At 43.8% G+C, this 21,858-nt stretch overlaps 1 protein-coding gene across 2 annotated transcripts in view; it reads left to right on the top strand.

Annotated features, from left to right (window-relative positions):
• The window catches only part of Shisa6 (shisa family member 6), a 302,821-nt gene that overhangs the window by 139,094 nt on the left and 141,869 nt on the right, over positions 1-21,858 (top strand). For both annotated transcript variants that reach the window (XM_013347424.2, XM_026780443.1), the window contains exon 3: positions 770-865. In XM_013347424.2, coding sequence (XP_013202878.2) covers positions 770-865 — 96 coding nt within the window. The remainder of the gene's footprint in view (positions 1-769; positions 866-21,858) is intronic.

Genomic DNA, 21,858 nt, shown 5'->3' on the forward strand with positions numbered 1-21,858 from the left:
CTTTTTGCAGTGCACTGACTTGAATTTTTACAGCCCTATTATTGTGTCTAATGTATTGTTTCCTCGAAACCTGTGAAGTTTAAGAAAGGATAGTGGGGCAAGTACAGAGGTCCTCCGTTGGTTCATTGTCTAACTTGATGGACTTTGTGATGGTACACAGTCAGTAGCCATACTTTTACATTTGGAATTTTCATCTCTTGTTGGGCTTCCAAGATGCAGTCTGGTATTCTTTAGTGATGCTGGGTAGTGTCCACGAGCAATAGCAGCCTGGCAGCTGTGGTCACAGCAGAAACAGCTGACACTCTGTTGTGCTGTGTTGCCAAGCTACAGTGTTTTGCATTTTAAACTTTAGATGCTTCAACTTGCCATGGGTTGATTCAGGGTGCAACCCCACTGTAAGTTGAGGACCATCTATAAAGTAACATTCTAGTGTACTTTGTGGTCACTCAGAAATGTCACAATCAAATCACGTGTCTCCCTTTCTTCTTCTACTCTCAATGTGGCATTAGTCTTTGTCACATAGCAATATATAGACACCTAAGATGTGTATGCATAATGTATGTGCACATGTGCCTATATATACAGCAATATATTCTCAGTAATATATATGTGTGTATATATTATATTTATTATAATATATATTTGACCTTATGGCTTAGCTGCTAGTTTGAATATAAGCTCACCACCATTGCTGGGCAAGATGGAGCTGTGATTGTCTTCTGTGTTGCTGTCATGGCCGTGTCAGGTAATTCTGCCCATCTTCTTGCAGGGCATTATGGGAAGGATGCTTACCGAAGTGGAGGACCAGATCTCCATAACTTCATCTCATCTGGATTTGTCACGTTAGGAAGAGGACACACGAAGGGTACAGTGGAAACAATTTTTTACTAAAATACAGAGGTTGCCTAGGGAACCCCAGTCTGAAGTGTGAAGATGGTGTGGAGTCCCGAGGCTTACTAGAATCAGGAATATGTGGGGTTATTCCATGGCAGCATGTCCTGGGCACAGAGATGACCAGGCGGTCACATTTATGACTTTAGATGGTAACAGACCTCCAAGAGACACCCATCCCACTCTGTACATGACGGGGACACAAGTGCTGGTGGCTCCCCATGAGAGGGGACCACAGGCATCATGGTGGGAAATGCTACCAATGGATGTAGTACTTGTAAAATGTGTGTTTGTCTCTGGGCTGTTATTCCCTTATCCCCCTTTCCCTTGCAAAACCCCTATCTTATACCCAATGTCAATGTTCTGTACTGTGAGTTTCTAAGCCAGCGTGTATGTGGACAGTTCAGGCATCCTCGGTGTGTCTCTGTAAACCTCTGTGATGCGGGCACAAAGGTAGAGGGTGTTCAGACCTTCAAGCTGCAAGATGAAAGCTAAGCTAGCGTTTCTGCCAAGCTGCTTTACGACCTAGCTGGCAGCTTGCAGAGCATCTGCGCAGGGGTATGGAATCCTCCCCGATTCTGTCTTTTGTTTAAATAGTCCTACTAGTGTTGTGAGCCTTCTGTCTCTGGATCCCTGACTCCTTAGATTACCTTCCCAACACCTGTGTGCTGTTACAGACTAAATGTGAACCCTGTGGTTGGGATGTTCCATTTCTGTCTTGCTCTGAAATCTGTGTCTGTTTCAAGTGTGAGTGACAAGGTATTTGCATTATTTTCTTCCGTTCAATGCTCCTACTTTTGAAATTCCCTGTCATGTGTGTTTATCCTATAGAGAAAAAGATAACTGTATCTGTGTATGTATTTTCTGTTGTCTCTTTGTGTCTAAATAAAGTTTATTGAGGATACAGGTGGCATTTGTGGCTATTAAGAGTTGCAGAATCAAAATGAAGGCTGCTGTTACAGATGGGGGATCGGGCTTCAGAGTTCAACACAGAAAAGAACAATCATAGAGACACTTGTATCAATGCAAACCTGGAGTTACCAACCCCTACATATCCACTTGGTGGTCAATACCTATTGCCGTGAATCAGAAGGCTTTCAACTCAACACTTTAAAGTAAAATAAACATTTATTATGAAGCATGGTTTCTGTGAGTTGGGGATTTCAGAGGTCCTGAATTAGAAGAGTCTCTTGTGAGTTTTCAGCTACCAAGTTAGGCAGGACTCGGTCATGTAAAGTACTGACCGGCACTGGCAAATATAATTCCAAGACGTCATACTTACATGGTGCTATATTGGCAGGAGGCCTCCATCCCTCCCATCACACTGTCTCTGTGGTCTGCTTGAGTGATGTGTTGACTGGATATCCCGACAGTGGTTGGTTCACAGGAGAAAAAAGACATAAGCCCCAGTGTCTTTTATGACCAAATGTATTGGTTAAACACACTACCATTTTCATAAGGTCTTAGAGTGTATAAATGTCAGTTCTCTTCAGGATAAGAGATGACTATCCAGAAACAAGAATTATCAGGAGGGTCAGGAAATTTGGAGACCATTTTAAAGGCTGACTTTCCATTACCCATACCTCAAGGAGTGGCACTATGTATATGTTTTTTATACAGAATCCAATAACTTACCAAGACTTGTCAACTGTGTGGTTTTCCCACCCTTACCATAACCCTTTGAAGGTGGTTCAAGTCATAATAGCAAGTAGTGAACTCTCTGTTGAACAGGAGGCAAAATACAATGCACCCTTAGGTTCTTCTCTTTGCACTGGGGAAGCAAAGTCAAGTCTTCACAGTAAATAGGAGAAGTGCAACAGAGACGGGTCTGGAGAGTACTGTAGGAGGAAGTTACTCCTGCCAGGGATGGGTGCTGAGGTAAGGTGAACAGAGACCTGTCCCCCAGGCAGGTGAAAGTAGGTCAGAAGAGCTACAAGGCTGCAGAAGGTACTGGGGTGGCTCCCGGTTCTCTGGGGGATGGAGACTTGGGGAGAATGTCAGAGGTTTTGCCCAGTAAAGATACTTCTAGATCTCACTGGGAATTCCTGAGTAGATCTGTTTCTCTCAATAACACTTGCTGGAGAAGGGGCTGGTTATGATCAATACTGATGTCCAGCAAGACACATCATGGGGTCTCCGGCAGGAAACAAAAGAAGGAAGCAAGTGCTAAGAACTCTGATGGGGTTTTCAGCTGTGCACCCCATAGCCCTGATGCTCAGCCAGTAATCTTAGAAAAAAAGAAAGTGACAATGTGTCTTTTTGGCAGTTTAAGTCCCAGATCTGAGCAAGAGCCGTGGTAGAGCTATGGAAATTCTAGAGATTGTACAAGTAATACCTGATTTATCTCTGACTCCCTGAGAAGGGAATAAAGCCAGGATACAGCTTTAAAATTCATGAAATGCATAGATTTTAGCCAGGGATGATTCTGGACAAATGACGTAACAAGAAGAGTGAAGGAGACTAGATGGTCAATGAGATGGGAAGGGGATTTTGTGGTACAGGAGGGACATTTGGAAAGGGAATAAAGGCGGCCTAATGGGAAACAGTTCCCCTGAAGCCAGCATTGGCTGTGTCTCTTTTAGGGGAGGAAGGATACAGAGAGGCATGCTGTTTTCCATCCATATCTATCCATAGCTTTGGATGATGACCAGGGCCACAAAACTACTGTGCTCTTGGGTGACTGTAGGAGGAGAGAAGTTAAGGCTGCTTCCAGAGATCCCCTTCCACACACAGTCACCGCATCAACTGAGCATGCACCACTCAGCACTCCTTCCTGTGCGTGAGCTCTCTGTTGTCTTCTTGCTACCCTTCGCCAGGCTCACCTCCTGGTTTGACCCCACACCACTCTGTGGCCAGGCTGACGTGCTTCTCCTGTGCAGTGGTCTAATGCTAGGGAGGTTCTGTTTTCTGTAAGGATTGAAATCAGATGTTCTTGTCTATAAACAATGGGATGTGCATGTGTGGGCCTCCAGGGTAAGCTAGACTGCCATTCACCCATTAGAATTTGAGCATCAGCCCTCCGATCACCAATCGACTGTGGTAAAAAGACTCCTGAGCCGTCTGACTGAAAGAATCCAGCTTAGATACTTTCACAGTCTCAGAAGCCAGGGGAGTGAGTGGGTTGAACTGTGCTAAGGTATTTGAAGGCTGGACTCCAGATAAAGCACAAAGCTCAGAAGGCGTCCCAGTCTCCATGGCAACAGTGAAGCAGGATGAACAGCAAGAAAGAGAGAAGGCTCAACCAGCTTGCCTGAAAGTGGCCTGTATGAAGCTGATACTACCTAGGAATACTCTATACTGTACCTTTCTATGAAGGAGGGGTGTATGGGCCCACAGGAGCAGAGCAGGGGGATCTCGTGTATTTACAGCCCAAAGCACCATGACTCTAAGGCACTCCTTGCTGTCTTATCTGTACACATGGGGCAACTTCCTTATATAGTCCAGCCTTACTCACTGTTGAGCAATGACAGAATACCAAGAATCAGCCATTGGTTTGGAGTGTCCAGATCTACCCCAGTCTATTTCACATGGTCCTAGACTGCACACAGGGTCATCCCTAAGTCCCGTGGTTAGGAAGGTGCGTCCCAACCATCTGATTCTGTTTTATAATCTCTGAGTCAACCTCACATGATATCTACTTGTTAAAGTTGATGTATTACAATCAAGGATGGACTGGAGCTAATTGAGAATTCTGTGTGCCAGCGAATCCCATCTTTTGACATCCTACATACCCGCTTTTCAAATAAACTCCAAATATTTCAGATGAACAAAACCCACCACAATATCTTTGAAAGTCTCTGTTGGGATCTTCTGTTTTCAAGTTCTTCCATTGTTCTGAACAGTGATCATCCTGCAGAGCTCTCCATGTGGTCCATAGACCACTATTGACAAGAACACTACTACCCTCTAGGAACCTTAAAGGGTACTGTCCCTCACCTCCGTCTGGTACAGAACTCTGTCCCTACCTAGAGTCGTACCAGCAACAATTCAACCATGGAAAACAATATGAGGATTACAACATCCTACATGCATGTCCTGAACCACCCAAAGTTTACCTGTGGGCTAGCACAAACCTGTTTGTTTTCATTGCACCTACATGAGGAAACAGGTTACTTTCCATTGAAGAAGTCAGGCTAAAAGCTGGCCAAGGAAATGGATGTTGTTCCTCTTGGGCTCAAGTCATTCTGAGAAAGGATTGGCTTGAAATGGCACACTGCTTGATATATTCGTGTGACATCAAAGCTGAACTCTGTCACTCCTTGCCTTGATTAATGGTGTTATTGAAACTTAATCTACATTCTGAGTCCTGGGACACACATGTCCCTGGGTAATGCTTACTTGTAGACCCACCATCATTGGCCTATGTAACTAATTATGCCAGGCTTGTAGAATATTCTGCTGGAAAGAAGAGGTAGCGGAAAACAAAGGCTCAGCATCAGGGTGTGCGGCCAAGGTTCCCTGCTTTAGGAAATGCTAATTCATCCCTCTCAATACAGATGTCCTCTTTAAAAGCAGAAAACTTGGGTACCACTCGATTCCCCATGTTCTCTAGTAGTAGGACATGAGAGAAGGCTATAGCAACTTTGGAGTGATGAGTTCATTCCTTATTCTGCAATATCTACCATTCTAACTGCTTCCTAACAGGCAGAAGGGAGGCTTACACAAAACCTGTTACAACTTTGAATGCAGTGCTGTTCTCAGAGTCTCTTTGGGAGAGATGAGACCACTAGGTTCTTCTGGAGGTTGGCATACCCAACCAGTCAGGCTGCTAGCCATCTGTTTTCTGATTCCTTGCTAGTACTATGTCTATGCTTTTATTTTCCATGAGCCTAAGTTTTGAGTAAGTTTGTGACCAGTGTCCTATCTTCCTAGCACTGATCTTAGTGCTGCTGACTGGTCATCTAAGTTGGAAATCTCCCTGCCCATGAGCCACTCTTGGAATTAGCCTCCCTTTTTCTCTGCCATGTCACAGCAGCCAAGCTATGGACTATATCAAGTAATTAGAGGATGGGCTTTCTATACTGTATTAATCACAACCATGTTATGCTGAAGCTTGGATTCTATGCAAGTTATTAGCATGGAAGAATCAGTAAATTCTCGGCCTTTCTGCCTAGAGTTACAGCCTCAGGCTGAGCCATACTTCCCTCTAAATACTGTTATAAACTTCCCTCATTAGATGATTGCAAGTTAAAAAATGACAGAAAGAAGACTGTCACTAGAGGAACACATGCTCAACCCTGTTTCCACTACCCCTGTGTGGCCTGGACCTCAGTGGCATCTATTGGTAAAATAATATCATATTGCCACCCATTTCTTTGGGTTACTATATGAGGACTGATGGAGAAACCCATGCACTAGCACACTAAGGACTCACGGCCAGCATTCCTATCGCTGCCTTCTCAGGGGACTGTAGAATAACCCAAGCATACTCAACAGGACAGCGCTAGAGCTAGTGAGAAATCCAGGCTCTTATGTCCCAGCACAAACTGACACAGAAACACCATTTTAAGAAGTTTGCAGATCATTTTACATACACATGAAGATTTGAGCAATGCTGATACAATTTCCCTTTTAAAATCCTGGGTAAAATCTCCAGAGTGATCTGAAGGTCACTGCCATGTCGAAGATTTGTCTGTCATACCAAGCACATCAGAAGCCAGCTTCCCTGGCTGGGAAGGAAGACAGTTGAAGAATGGGGAATATTTGAGGTTGGATGGGTGATACAAAGACATTTCTTAGGATTGCAATGCCGTATCCATTGAAAAGTGGCAACGGAGGCATGAGTGTTTGCCTATTTCATTCATGTTAATATGTAAGTTGAATAAGATGAGCAAAACACTATCATCATTTAAGAAGCTGAGCAATATACTCTCTGGAAAGTAAGTAAAAAGTTCTGAACAATAGATCCCCAAAAGAAGAACAGGACGGTTAAAGAGAGAAAAACATGGCCACTGCCGGCGGTGTCCCAAGTGGTCACCTGTAGGGTAATGAGCTGAGACAGTCTCTGTAGGTGGGGAAAGGGGCTAGCTGAGAGTTGGTTGGAGAACACATTTCTGGTACAGGAGCATTTACAGAGGTATGGATGTGGAAAGGACAGGGTGGTGAGAGTTCCAGACGCTGTAGGGGCAGGGCAGCAAAGCAGCCAGAGCACGGGATACATGCGGGGAGGACACAGGAATTGGAGCTAGACAGGTAAGTTAGAGGCAGTGTTCCAAATCATCCCAGGCACAAAGCATAGGTTGCGTTAAAAATTCAACTGGAAGCTACAAAGACTAGAGATGGAGGAGAGATGGGGAAAGATGATGGGCGGGTGCCAAGGCACAGCTGGATGGCACTAGGATGTTCTCGTGTGCTTTAGTATGAAGAAGTGACTCTAGGTAACAATATTGTGCTCCCTCTTTAATAAACTGAAGAAAGGGAATTCAAACGTTTTTATCATAAAGATAAACACTTAATGGTACCGGTGGTATTACCATAATGTGACCATTACACCTTGTAAAGAGGTGTCAGCATATCTTATATCACCCCATTAATGTATCTAGTTTTTGTATTTTTATGTATCAGTGAAGAACCGTATTTAATTTAAAATATTCTAGATAGCACTGCCCACATCCGCCTCTTCCTTTCTACTCTGGAACAAAATTGCGAAACATTCGTTACAAAGACCTCTATGGTCAGCTGCCTTTGACTTTTCCCCTGGGGAGCGATGGGCATAGCAGTGACATGTCACCCCCTTGGCTTTGCTCCTTCCTGGAGAGTGTCTCCTCTCACATGAATCCATCCTACAGTAGCCCAGACAGCAGAACTAGAAGGGGCTGAATGAGCTCACGGATTGGTGGTCCATGGAGACTCAGCTATGGTCTCTATTGAAAATGGTCCCTCATGCTAGGTCTCAGCTTCCTCGTACTAATCAGAGATTTGTGAGGCTCCTTCTTCTTGGATATTCTGCAGTCATGTTGATCAGGTATCTACTGAACATAAAGATGCTGCATTAGATGAAGCAGGGAGTTTTACTTTGGAGGTGATCTGAGAGTTAGAACACCCCATGTACTCTCAGAATGGCCTGTTTTCCAACTCAGCGGAGCAGTGATGAGAAGCCCTTATTCCTGTAAGCACAGTGACAGAGAGAGGTGGTCCCCCAGGGGTTAACAACAGAAGTTTGTACCTCAGCCCGCAAGGTCCTTCTGCTAACTGTTCTTAAACGTGCAGTCTGGCCTCCCAGGGCCCTGAGCTTATGAAGTATTCAGTCCTGAATTGGATAAATGTCGGCGCTTGTGCTCTCCGTTGCTTTCCAGTGAATCATTTGTTCTCTTGGCCTGGGGGAGTAATTCCGGGGGAGCATAATGGTTTTCTGGTTTTTCACTAAGAGCAATTGAACACAGATGCCTGGAATCCATTCCGTGTTAACATTCAGGGCCATGGTGCAAGAGCCAGCTATGCAGACCGGGGTGGAAGGAGGATCTTACAGAGTATCCTGTGTGCTTGCTGATGAAGGCAACGGCCCCACGGTGAGGAAAGAATAGGGAGACAAACTTGTGAGCCTCTGGGTCAGGGATGGCTGGAGCTTCAGACAGTCAGGCCCCAAGGAGAAAGGCCCAAATGCCTAGAACTAAAGGACAGGGGTCTTTGGCAGCCTTGAGCAGGGACAGATGATGGCAGTCGGTCAGAGGAGCAGCTTCTGCTCACTTTGTGAGTTGACTGGCTCTGGGGAGGCTTTAGTCTTTATACTCCTCAGCCCCGATTCTGTTGTCTGAGCATTTTCTCTAGATAGGATGCCTCATTCTCATCTTCAGGAGATCCCCTTGAAGAGACCCTTTTGTCTTTAAAAAGGCCGAAGTCTGTAACTATGCAATGTTTCTTTGGCTCCCCGGTGTCCCCATTCCGCTAGCAGCTTGATCACTCAAACAAGGCCTTGGACACCACTCATGATCCTTGTCACAGTTGTCCCTTTCATGGTCAACTCTAAGCTGTCCCCATTCTGCTCCCTTCTCTTGCCCCTTAGGCACATTTGCCCCTTCCTAGGCATCATGACAATCTACATTTCTCTTGCTTCCTGTCCAGACAACTTTCAAAAACCTCTTTTATAAAACGCACCCTTACACATTCTATGCTGTTCTATGCAACCAGAATGATCTTACTCTACCCTGATTTAATGTGACTCGCCACATCTTACCTCCCTAGTCTCAAGCTCACATCTGTTGTGACTGTTTATTTTATATCCCCTCAAAGGCTGTCTATTAGAGACCAGGAACAGCATTCATCCATCATAAAAATGCTGACCAAGTTAAAAAATCTCTTAAATGTCAATATGTTATGTACCTTCTTTTCCTTTCTTTCCATATTCGTTTGTTGGCATGACTCAAGACCAAAAACTAAAGGCCCTACACTGCCTAGCTTACTGCTCAATGTTCCTCCTTGGTAACCATACTCTGGCCAACACACGGACTTCCTTGATGGGCATCAGTCCTATGACCTTTCTGTCAGCTGTTCCTCAAGTCTGTAATGGTCTTAATGTACCTAGAGATCACTGCTCAGAACTCTACTTGAATTTCCTTTTCTTAATCATTTTGTCCCTTGTTTTAATTCATTCTGCATTGCTAGATATAATACTACAAGATGAGTAATTTATGAATAAATTACTTTTTCCACTCACATTCTGGAGGGTAAAAAGTTCAACATTGAGAGAGGCCATTGTAGATACATCCTTGCACTGAAGACACCATTGCCACAGTGAGAGCATCTATCCCCTCTTGAATGTAGAGCCTCTATATCTGGACATATAAATGTATTCAATATTTTTCTATCCTTTAGGGATGCTTAATAACCTATCCTGTTTGGAGTCAGAGGAATTGCTCAGTGGTCAAGGGCATTTGCTGCTCTTTGCAGAGGACCTGCGTTTGATTCCCAAAACCTGTATGGGGACTCACAGCCATCCTTAATTCCTGTTCCTTAACACCCTCTTCTGGCCTCTGTGGGCACCAGGCACACACATGGTGTGCATGTATGCAGATAAACACTCATCCATACTTAAAAACAAACAGGCAAACAAAACAACCCATTCTGTCATTGTTTATATAGCCAATAGTCGGTTTTTTTATGTTGTTATGTAAAACTACTTTCCAACTTACATGAAATTTATAAAAATTGTACTCATGATTTCTATAGTCTCCTCCAATTTCCAGATTTTAACATTTGGTCACATTTGCTTTATTATTCTTTCTTTTTCTGTCTCTTTCTCCTTACATATAAGTACACATGTGCAAATGTTTACATAGACATATTACATATGTTTTTCTAAGTCTGTGCAAAATTTCCATGCTTTCTCAAAAATAAATTGCAGATATGATGGCCACTTAGTCCGAAATACTCAAGTGAATATTTCATAACATTAACTCTTTCTTTTATAACCACAGTGTAATTATCAAAATCAGAAAGTTGACTCTGATGGAAAACACGGACCTAACTACTGATTTTACTCAGCTATGCCACTAAGGGAAACTACAGCTAACTAAGCTCACAAGTTATCAGGTTGATTTCTGCATAGCTGACTGTGTTTGTAAATTGGGTTCTGGCACTATTGCACTCTGTGACTGATTACATTTGTGTGGGTGCAGATTATTGATTCTTTTCACTGTACATCCTGTCCCCTCAGTGATTTCTTTTATTGTTGGATCTTTTTTTTTAAATCATTGACATTCTAGGTAGTCTATCGTATCCTATGCATAAGGAGGCAGTTTCTTTTTATCTAATTAATCTGGCTTGTCTGCCAGCACAAGCTTAATGCCACCAACACAGAGCTGGATAGTAGCAGTGCAGTGGGGCAGCGCTGCTTTGTTGCTGGTCAGTGGGACTGTCCCTCGACTGTTCCTAAATCACCCTCCTTGGGAATAAGATAGATAGATAGGAAGAGTGCACAGCTAGAGGCGGGTGGATAATAAGCAAATATGCAGCTGTATAAAGACTCGAGAGAGGGCTCCCTCACTCTTATTTTATGAAGACTTGTAAAAGTATTATTACAAAGTGTGCACTGAGTTCCTTTGAAAGCGTTGTCAACATCTTTAAGATAACCATGCTTTCTTCTTTAGTTCTGTCAACATGGTACCCACAACAGTGGGTTTCCTAACACTGATTCCGTCTTGCATTTCTGGAAGGGATTCTTCATCTCACTATGTTTTTGCCTCATTATCAATGGTTTTTTTTTTTACCATGTTCAAGCTTAATATTCTATTTACTTTACTAAAAGAATTAAGACTTACTTTCAGCTGTGTGGCAGTGGTACACACCTTTAATCCCAGCACTCAGGAGGCAGAGGCAGGTGGATCTCTGTGAGTTCAACGCCAGTCTGGTCTACAGAGTGAGTTCCAGGACAGGCTCCAAAGCTACACAGAGAAACCCTGTCTCAAAAAACAAAAACAAAAACAAAAAAAGCCTTCCTTTCATTTTCAGTGTTCTATGAACATATGCACACATTGAGACTACCTTTTTGAAGGTTGGAAATTATTATTCTGTGAACCCATCAGAGAACAACATTCTATTAGTAACTATAATAATAATAGTTTCTTGATAATTTTTATTTAATATTTGTATTTTATGTACAATTTACTGTTAACAAACATTAGGTATTTAGGATTGCATAGAACTTGAGGTCTCCTACCTCCTAAGTGTTTCCATCCAATTTTTACTCATATTATCTACTTTGTCACATATACATACAGTAGCTCTTCACTTTCTTTTTTTTCTGTTTTAAATTATTTTATTGTTAGCTTGTGTATAAGTTTTTTGGTTTTTTTTCTTTTTTTTAATTTATTTATTCATTAAGGATTTCTGCCTCCTCCCCGCCACCGCCTCCTTATTCTCTTCTGTTTTCTTCCATTTTAGTCATACTATGGCTATGTATATAAATATATATATATGTATATGACTTTATATACATGCACACTATATAATATGTATTTGGAATTATTTTTCATCTGCAGTTTGCTCACTTGTCTATTAGTTAGATAAAATTCATATTCCAACACATTGCTTAAGAAGCACTTATGGGTATAGAATTCCCTATATTCTTGTATCTTAAGCTCTTGTTCTATAGACTTTGCATGTTAAGGAAAGTTGGTTCAGTAACAAAATTCTAGGTTCATATATTTGATTTTTGCAAACATTCTTCCTTGCTGTTGCATTGCTTTGTATATATTTTTAAAAGTCTGATAACAGCTTAAGTCTTTTGCTCTTGTAAGTCATTTGAACTTTTTAATGCCTTAATGGGGAGAGGGTGTTTCTTGTAGTTTGGGTTGTTGTTTTGTCTTGAAGCCTGTTAGTTTTACTAAGACATTTGCATGCCATCCTTCCTAGGCCAGACATCCAAAATCCCTCTCTCTGAGCCCTGACCATTTTCCAGAATACCCATTAATAAATCCTGTTAGCAGGGAAGTGTCATTGGGCATAGAAAAGAGAGAACTCTACCTGCATTTTCTGCTTCTCCTCAGACAGGGGCTCATGCCCTGGATCTCATCCTCCCTTCAGAGACCAGCTGTCTTAAAGGGAAGTTCATTGACAGTCCCCTCTGGCTTCCCAGGCTGAAGTCATGACATCACTTTGCACGATTCTGTTAATTCACATTTCTTACCTCATCCTTGCTTGATGTATTCTCCTTCAAAATATCCTTGGGCTCTTATGTATTTGTCTGTTCCCTCAATAGAAGCCTGCAACAACTCATTTCTAATTCAGTTTAATCTGCCTGCCTGGAATTCCTACCTACCGTCGCTCTGCTCTCCCCTTCCCCATAGTCCAGTGTAAATGAATCTTCCTTCAATACCATTGTCTGTAAGTCTTACTTCTGCTTGGAAACGTAGCAGGGCTCCCAGTCCATGACCTAGGCTTGTCAGCTTCTCCAGCTTCCCGGTCATTCTGCTTGTGTTTATCCTTGGTTCAAGCCTTTCTTGGGTGCCGTTTACTGAGTGCACATGTTCTTTCCACATCCATAAAACCAGAAATGTTTGCTTTCCTACATTTTTAATTACTTTCATCCTCTACTTATTTTATTGCTCTAGACAAGTCTTGGCTTTATTTTTTTCCTCCATGCATTTCAACCTCTCAAGGATTTCCCACATCTGGGGCCTGGAGCAGTTGTTCAACTAACATGCCAGTCTTTAAAGTGTTTGTTATATTATAATTTATTTATGGTTTTAGTGGGACTCTCATCTTTTAAACCAGATTAAACCAGACTTAGGGCAATAGTATTGAACAAAACAAAACAAAACCAAAAAAAAATCCCAAACCAAAACAAACAGAAAAACAATACAGGTCTTATTTGGGACCTCTGTATCTAACACTTGTTTCCAAGGCCTGACACTTGCCTTGTCTCAGTTGGGTAAATGTTTTAGCTCTGTAAGTAGCTTTCAACACATTTAGTGGAAAGCTCAGAATAAGTCATCGTGGACTGGAGTTAATGTGGTGACGTTCTCCAGGCATCCAACAGCCTATGGCGAGATCCAGCAGTAGAGAGAATTGGAGGGCAAACACTAGCAAAGGTCTTTTTCCCACACACATTTTACTCTACATTTGGATAAGCCTTTGAAGCCATTTTGTTCCATGTGCTGCCTCAGAAATTGAGACTAATAGGGGCTGCAGCACCATGTAGCTAGCGAGCAAGCAGCCTCTGTGTTGATCCAGCAGAGGAAGAAGAAACCCAAACACTGCTTCATGTACACATCCGCCGTGAAGTGCCAAGTGCCAGGTCCCATCTGCTCACATCAATGGCTACCAGTCATATGCCATGCAGAGCCCTCATGAGAAGGTAAAAGTCAGCCTTCCAGGGAACTGTGATGGCTTCACACTTCCAGGAAGAGAGGATCGTGGTTTCTAATGGTGAACTCAAGGAGGCTTATTGTGACCTGAAATTTAAATGTTCAGATTGCTTTGTCCTGTGCACAAAATATTCTCCCTCTTTTTTCCAAACACTAAATGCCCTATATCATGGTATAGAGTTTAAGTCTCTGATCACTGAGCGATGCATGACAGTCTCTATATCTGACCTGCAGAACCTTCTCTGAATACCTTTACAAGTCTATAATTCCCAAAACATCCCCAAAACAAAAGATATACTCACTCTGAGTACACACACACACACACACACAAAAAAAAAAAAATAAAAGAATAGAAAAGAAAAAAAAGTGCTTATCAAATTGGTCCTTAGCAATTTTGAAATCTCTGTGATCAGATATTGTGAAGAAGTTTCCTTGGTTCAGTCTTTCTCAGGGGAGGGGCTTCCTTGCCTTTTGGGTGCCATGGTGCCTGGCTCTACGGGTGTTTTATGGAAAGGCTTTCCATTTTCCCTTGCTTCCTTCAGCCATGTGCGAAATGACTAAAACACCATGGCTTCCTCATCGTATCAGCTTCCCCAGAGAGCTGTAACTTTTGGCTTGCTTGATATCCGTCAGAGTCTGAGAGCTCCTGTTCTTCTGTTACATAAACTCTGCAGTTATGAGTTTCTTTCTCTCCCTTTTGATTCCAGTCTATTCTACATGCTGATAAATATGCACAGAGCTCGCCCTCAGAACTCCTGTCTCCTTTGCTCTCTAAAGTCACACCTCTTTCCCCCCTTCATAGGAGGTGGTCTAAGCCTATCAGCCTTAGGCCCTTTGCATTAAGTTGCTAGAGCCACTTAAAACCACTTAAAAATGTCAGTCTTCTTAGCTAAGGTGCCGGGAGAAGAGCAGCACAGAAAATACTTCTTCAATGTTTCCATTTGTTATGATGTATGTGATAACCATCTCATATCAACCTTCCGCACATTTAAAGCAAGCCAAGAAATGTGTCCACCTGTGCACTGGGATAGAAAAAAAAAAGAGGCAGAGACATCATGGACACTACAGAATGGACTGGGGATCAACTGTGAGGGACAGTCCACCAGGTTTAGTAACACAGCAAGCAATGGTGTTGACAAGAAGGTTACAGGTATGGCTTCTCCCTTCAGGCCAAGGTCAGACAAAGAGGCAGTCAAGGCACACTAGAAAGATGGTCCTCCTCTTCCTCTCTATTGATCTTGATACCTTGAAACAACTCTCTCAGAAACAATAGTGGGTAAGAACTCACTCATGCGAAGTTTGGAGTTTCACACAGGATAATCCCTTGCAAGAGCACACACTGTCGATACAGTGAGAGTCTCCTGGACCCCAAGAGAAGCTGTGCTGAATGTGTGAGCCTTGCTCTAGTGAGCTCAGCTCCCTGGAATAATTTAATGTGCAGAGCAACAATTGTTTCCAAGGCTTCCTACAGCTTGTTGGTGCGAAAGCCGTCCGTGAAGACGCTGGAGTCTGAGCAGGACTTTGCACAGTCCTTTCACCGCGTGGCAAGCAGTAAGAGCCAGTGCAACCTCGAAATGTGCTTGGAATTTCACTGTTTTGTTGATCCCTTTCTTTCTGGGGTTTGAAATTGTCGTAGTCAAGAGCACAATGAGACTGTTGTCCTGATTGTTGGTGGGTTTGTGGGACAAAAGTTAAAGGACCTGGACACACTCCAGTCGAGTGGGGCTGGCCTGATTGCCAAGGCTGCTCCGTGGGTGGGAGTGGGTATGGGTGGGGTAGGCGGTGGGTGGGGTAGGCGGTGGGTGGGTGTGGGGTGATTGAGACAGGTGCTCACACCCCGCCAGCTTCTTCTTCATTTTGATTAATTGGTTTCTCCTTTGTTTTATGGAACTTGACAGTGGTGGTTGTGGCTTTTCGTGGTTGACTACCCCCAGAGTACCTAATTACAGAGGAGATTTTTAAAAGCAACAACGAAAACATTTTCTAAATATGTTCTAAATCTGCTCCCTCCCTCAGTAATTGGAGGCAGACAAAAAGAAGAGTTGGATGGTATTCCCAGAGGTCTCCTGTCAATCAGCCCCAGAGTCCCAGGCAGGTCTCCCTGGGGCCACTCAGGAACAGAGAGGCTGGAAACCACAGGGGATGGAGAACAGAGGAGGGTGTGCCCTGTACCTCCCAGGCCATACCCCAGGCGCAGAGAGCTCTCCCAACTGCTTTTCCACTTCTGAACACAGGGACTAAGGTACTACCTGAGAACCACATAGGAAATTATGTACTTAATTAAAGGGGTGGGTTTCCTACCAAAGGAAAAGAAAATATTATGTAATGTCCAGGGAATTGAAAGGCAGACTCAGTAGTAGCTCCAGAATCAGCTGAGGCTGAGGCTGCCACCATTGCCCTTTTGAATGAAAGGATTTATTGCAAGGGGAATAGCACATTTTCTCCATGCATTCATTCATTGCATGCATTTGACCCTGCGGGTGGTCAATGTGTAAGAATCTATGGTCAGAGAATGAAAATGTGGACGAGGATAGCATGAGGAGGGAGACGGTGCTGGGCTCCCTTCTGTGTTCACTCCAGCACGAACTGCCCCAGCAACCTCATAAGGGAAGAAAAGAAGCTTCCTGGCTGTGGCTGTCGTGGCTAGTCATGTCTGGCTGTTGTGGCTATTCATGTCTGGCTGTCGTGGCTATTCATGTCTGGCTGTCTTCTCATTGGTCCTCTCACTGTTTGGGACCCGGAACCTTCTACCGGTTGTGGGCCAGATGGGGAAGGTCAGTGAGATGGATGAATCATGGCAACTCCTGAGCTGGCTAGACATTTTTATAAGCATGGAGGGATGCCCAAGAACACGCTCTCTGCTTCCTTCCTCCCTACACAAAAAGCACAAAGATATTTAAACTCCTTTGACTGTTGGTTTTCTTTTCTAAAAAGGCCCCGTTAGAGTTGTGCGTTATTTTATAGTGAAAGAATGACCCATATTGTGCGCCTTCTATTGCTATAACAAAATGCTTGCGACCAGTAAACTTATTAAGCAAAGAGGTTTATCCTAGCTCACAGTTCTGGAGGTTAAGAAGTCCAGGTGGTGCTGGCGTCTGTTGGCATTTAGTAAGGGTCTTCTTGCTAGAACCTGATGTCATGGTGGTTATCACAATGTGCAACAGAAAAAACAATCCAGAAAGAGGGGATAGGGAGAAAGAGAGAGAGGTTACTTTTAAAATCGAACCCTCTTTTATTAGAACTCAATAATCAATAACCCTATGGGGATCTGTGACAGCAGGACCCACATGACATAGTCACCTCCCCAAAGCCCTATCTTTTAAGTGTCAGCCTGTGACTTTGAGATTAAGAATGCAACACATAGATATGGGGGAACATGTTTAGACCCTTAACCTGTGCCCCAACCTCTCTCCTGCTACCTGGGGCCATGTATCTTTCCAACAAAAGCCCTTCTCTAGGTAGCATTTCCTTTCTATAAGGGCCCTCTACCTTCCCCCAGCCACACTAACTGTGCAAGAGCAAAACAACAGCAACAACTAGGTAGCCCAGAGGATCACGGGACTCTCAAGTGCTGTGATGGCAAGTATGCACCACCACACCAGCTAGGCTAACGGAATATGGTTACAACTGCGTTTCGGACCCATCGGCATCTCAGAAGACATGCTCTCTTTGAAGGCCCTACCCCATACTGCCTGGATCATAAGCTGTAGCACAAAGTGGGAATCCATCTTTAATAAGCTCCCTAGGTGATTCTGATGCACAACCGTGCTCAGTACCTTTCAAATGGCTGTGTACACCTGGATCAGCTGAAGATGTTAAAATACAGTTTCTGGGGGCTGAGGAGATGGTGGCTCAGTGGGTAAAGTGCTTGCTGAGCAAGTGTGAGTACCCAAGCTTGGATCTCTGTCACTCATGTGCATCTGGAAGCCCAGTTCTGGAGTGTGGCAATGGTTAGGTCCTGGAGGCTAGCTAGCCAGCCAGTCTAGCTGAAGTAGCAATCTCTAAATTCAGTGAGAGAGCCCAGTTTCAAAAGAGGAACAAGAGAGAAGCAATTGAGGCAGACATCCCAGTATTGACCTCTGACCTCTGTACATGCCAGCTTAGGTAAGGACTCCTGCATGTCACACAGACACACACATGCACACGTGCACACACCAGACAGATTCTGAACCAAAAGGACGTGGTATTTCATGTTGCTTCTGAATTTGCTGCTGGGCCACAAACAAATGTGAGGTAGCAAAAGTGTAGAGTTTGAGTTTTCTCAAACCCATCTGAAGGTTAGGCCATCTAGGGAGCGTGGAAAATTCCCTGTTCCTGGGCGGCAACCCCTACCAGCTAAAGCACAGTTCCAGAGGTGTGGCTCAGACGTGAGTCAGACAGACAGTTCCCCAGATGATAGCATTGTGTTGTGTAGCCCCCAAAAGAACTCCTAATCTGGGAGCTGTTTTTCACCAGGCTAGATCTGGGACCCATTCATTGCTCAGCTCCCAGCCCAACCACTGCCCCGCCACCTACTCTCCAAAGCCTATTTTCCAGGCAGCTGGGCAGCGCATACGTTTTCCAGACAGCTAGGCAGTACATATTATTGTCACAGAAGAGTCAATGAAACCTGTTTCCATAGATAACCAATAGTGGCATCAGCAGCCTGTACAGCCCTTCTATTCCCTTTGCACAGAAAATTAATTCTCAGTTGTTGGTTATGGCTTCTTGATTTCTCTCCTCTCCTGGGACGATCTACACAGCGCATTCCTACCATTGCATAGTCTGGGATGTGTCGGCACACTGCACGCATGAGGTAAACTTCCACTCACATGGCCCATGCGTCTTCCCTACCATTTTATACCCCTCAGTCCTTCAAGAGCCCCAGGAAGGAATGCTTTTCTTCACCGCCTCTTTCTGTTTCTTCAGGGTTATCCCGTATTTCTGAGCTTTCTATCCACAATGGAACTCGGAATGCCCTCATCCACATTGTAACCATGCTGGCTCCTACTTGCCTTTCGGTTTGCCCCCACTCAACTTTACACCCTTCTTTGCGAGCTAAGAGAGGAAATAGAACTCCAGGCCACTCCTCTGCATTCTAAGGGAATGTCTTTGTGCACTGTGCAGTCTTTGTGCACTGTGCAGTGCTGATTGATTTTCTATTTTGCCTTTCCCGCTTGACTGTGTGCTCTTCTCGGGTTGGGGTGCCTCATCCACTTCTCAATCCTCATCATGACGCTTTGGTCTGAGCTCACCCGCTGAATGCCTCAGAAGCTCACACAGCACTCACTGAAGTCATCAATGGCTCCTATCCTTTTACTCCCCTTTTCTGTGGCATCTGTTAGGTAATACAAATGCATATGGAAAATGATTTGTTTTGTGCAACTCTGACTGGCATACTTGCTTAAGCCAGTCCTTACCTACAGAAAGATGACTGGAATTCCCCGTCCTTCCCAAAGCCTGTCAGTCACGCCATGTGTAAACAGTCACTGGTGATTGGTTCTAATCAAAGTCATTAGGGTGGATCTAGAGGGACCCTGGCTCCGTATGTAGATAATTATGGTAGAAGTCTCAACGTTGGATGTTAGCCAACTGAAATACCTTTAGCATGAGAGATTTGCATAGAACTAGAGAAAAAGTACACCACAGTATCTGGTCATAAATCGTAATGGCTAGCATTTATCTAGCATGTTCTGTGTTCACTCTCTAAGTACTTTCCATATATTGATTCACCTACTAAATGCTGCACCACAGCCCACAGTGGTGAGAACTGTTAGTATCTGATGTGAATAGGGGAGGAAGTCAAGGCTCAGACTAGTAACTTAGTTACGATGACAGCTAGTTAGTAGTAGTGTCACTACTGGGACCAAGGAGACCAGCCAGGGCAGGACTATGACCTTCACCTCACTGATAGATTATACTGGGAACTAGATTTCTCCAAAGAGAAACTAACCACGTTTCTCAACAGGACTCTCGACAATCCCTGTAGCTAATGTATTAACAAAATAGTTCAGGCATTAGCAAATAACAGACCAAACTTGATCCTTGGGTATAGGACAGCATTTCAGCATTCTTCATCTTTCTGTAATAGCAGACATCAAATGCTAAGATAGCCACTTCCGTTTCCTTTTCAGTCATTCTGAAACACATGCGCACACACCCTACTTCCTCAGGACATAGACATGGGGACATTCAAGGGACAACCTGCCTACCAAACTGCAATAAAATAATTTGGAGTGAGAATACTTTGTCTCCCTTCTGGAATTTCATTTGCCTTTGGAGACAAGACTGAAGAGCTGAAATGGGGTTGTGGTTGATGGCTTCCGAATCCAAAACACTTCCGCTGTGGACTTCCCTCTCTGCTGCTGCTTGGTGGTTCTGGTCCAAGTCTATCAGAAGCCTGAGGCTACCCTGTGTGCTCTGGGAATGAGGCTCCAGTCTTTGCTGCAATGCAACTAGAGGAAAGGAGCCTCTGCCCCTCATTTGGAAATGCTCCTGAAGAATTAGTCTATCCTCAACCAAGTGTTTGCCTTCTGTATAGAGTGACTCCATTGGGGACCTCACATTTGACACATTAAGACTTGGAGTCAGTACTATGGTGTGTCCCCTTCTTCCAAGTGACAGACCACAAACAAGTGGGCTAAGCTCTGCCTGGACCAGAAGGCTATGCTGTCCTTTCTATCTCCATGGGAACAGTTGGAAACTACTGTGAGCATCAAACTTCTCCACAGCAGACTCCTTCTTTTCTAACAATACTTTTTAATTATTTGTTGAAATTTTCATATATTTATGCAATGTATTACTTTTTGCTTACAAATGATTTTTATCCTTCTTGAATTTGTGCATATATACTAAGTGATCATATAATGGATTTGGGTTAGGAAGAACAGCCTATGCTCCAATAAAATTCGAAGATAGAAACTTCTTGGTAATTATCACATGTAAGATCTAAACTATGAACAGTATTGTGCTTAATTTTTGCTGGCCACAAATGCGTTATTCAATGTGTTTTGATCGTATCTGCTTACCCACCATCACCTCCAGATCCTCCTTTGAGAGAAAAATGAGTGGGGGAAGGACATGACATCATTCTTACCTTTTCAGTCCTTAGGCTGCATGGTAAAGCACTAAGTCTTCATTTAAAAATAGTGTTGGGGCTGGGGAACTGGCTCAGTGGGTAAGGACACCTACTCTGTGAGCCTTTGGACATGAATTTGAACCCTCGGAGGCCACACCAAACACTGTCATAGCTGCACAAACTTGTATCCCCAGCTTTGAGGGTGTGGAGACAGACAGATCCTGGAAGGTTTTTTTTTTCCCACTGCTATCTTAACTTCTAGTTCACCGAGGGACCCTGATCTTCAGGCAATAAGGCAAAGGGCAATACCCACCTCTACATGTGTGAGCCAGGTGGGCACATATGTACATCTGAAGCACAATTAATAAAGACCTTTGGCCACGGACCGTGTGGGTGCCAAATGAAGCACAATTAATACAAACTCAGAGAGAGGAAATTGGGGTTCAGCCTGAAGATTTGAAAAGCAAAACAGCCAGCCACTGGCTCTTACCTTGACCTCAGTCTGAAATGGCAAGCCTGCCTCCAGGAAGCTCAAAATGAGACTGTCCCTGAGAGCTGCCTTTCTCTGTCTTGTATTCCTTTCTAGGGCTGGGATTAAAGGCATACACCATTGGGATTAAAGGCATGTACTGCCTGATTTCTATGGCAACTAGTGTGGATACTGAGATTAAAGGTGTGCATTTCCATCATCTGGTCTGTAAGACTGATGATGGGACTGGTATACTCTCAGATCTTCAGGCGGTCTTTATGTATTAAAATACAATCGAAATGCCACTACAGACACCCATATATGCATGCACAGGTGTGACCACACACACACACACACACACACACACACACACCATATTTACACTCATACTCACACACCAAAACGAAAAGAATTGACATGATGAGTATCTGGAGAAATGGCTCGTTGGTTAAGAAAGCTTGATGCACAGGCATGAAGAAGAGAATTTGGGTCCCAGCACCCAGTAACAAACGGGGTATTGCTCCCCACATTCTTTTAACCCAATTCTGTGGAGAGCAGGGGCAGAAGGATTGCTGGAGTTTGCTGGCTTTTACCCTAGTTTTAAAAAACTGAGCTGAAGCCAGGCGGTGGTGCCGCAC

The sequence above is a fragment of the Microtus ochrogaster genome, chromosome 7 (assembly GCF_000317375.1).
Source record: "Microtus ochrogaster isolate Prairie Vole_2 chromosome 7, MicOch1.0, whole genome shotgun sequence".
Lineage (NCBI taxonomy): Eukaryota > Metazoa > Chordata > Mammalia > Rodentia > Cricetidae > Microtus > Microtus ochrogaster.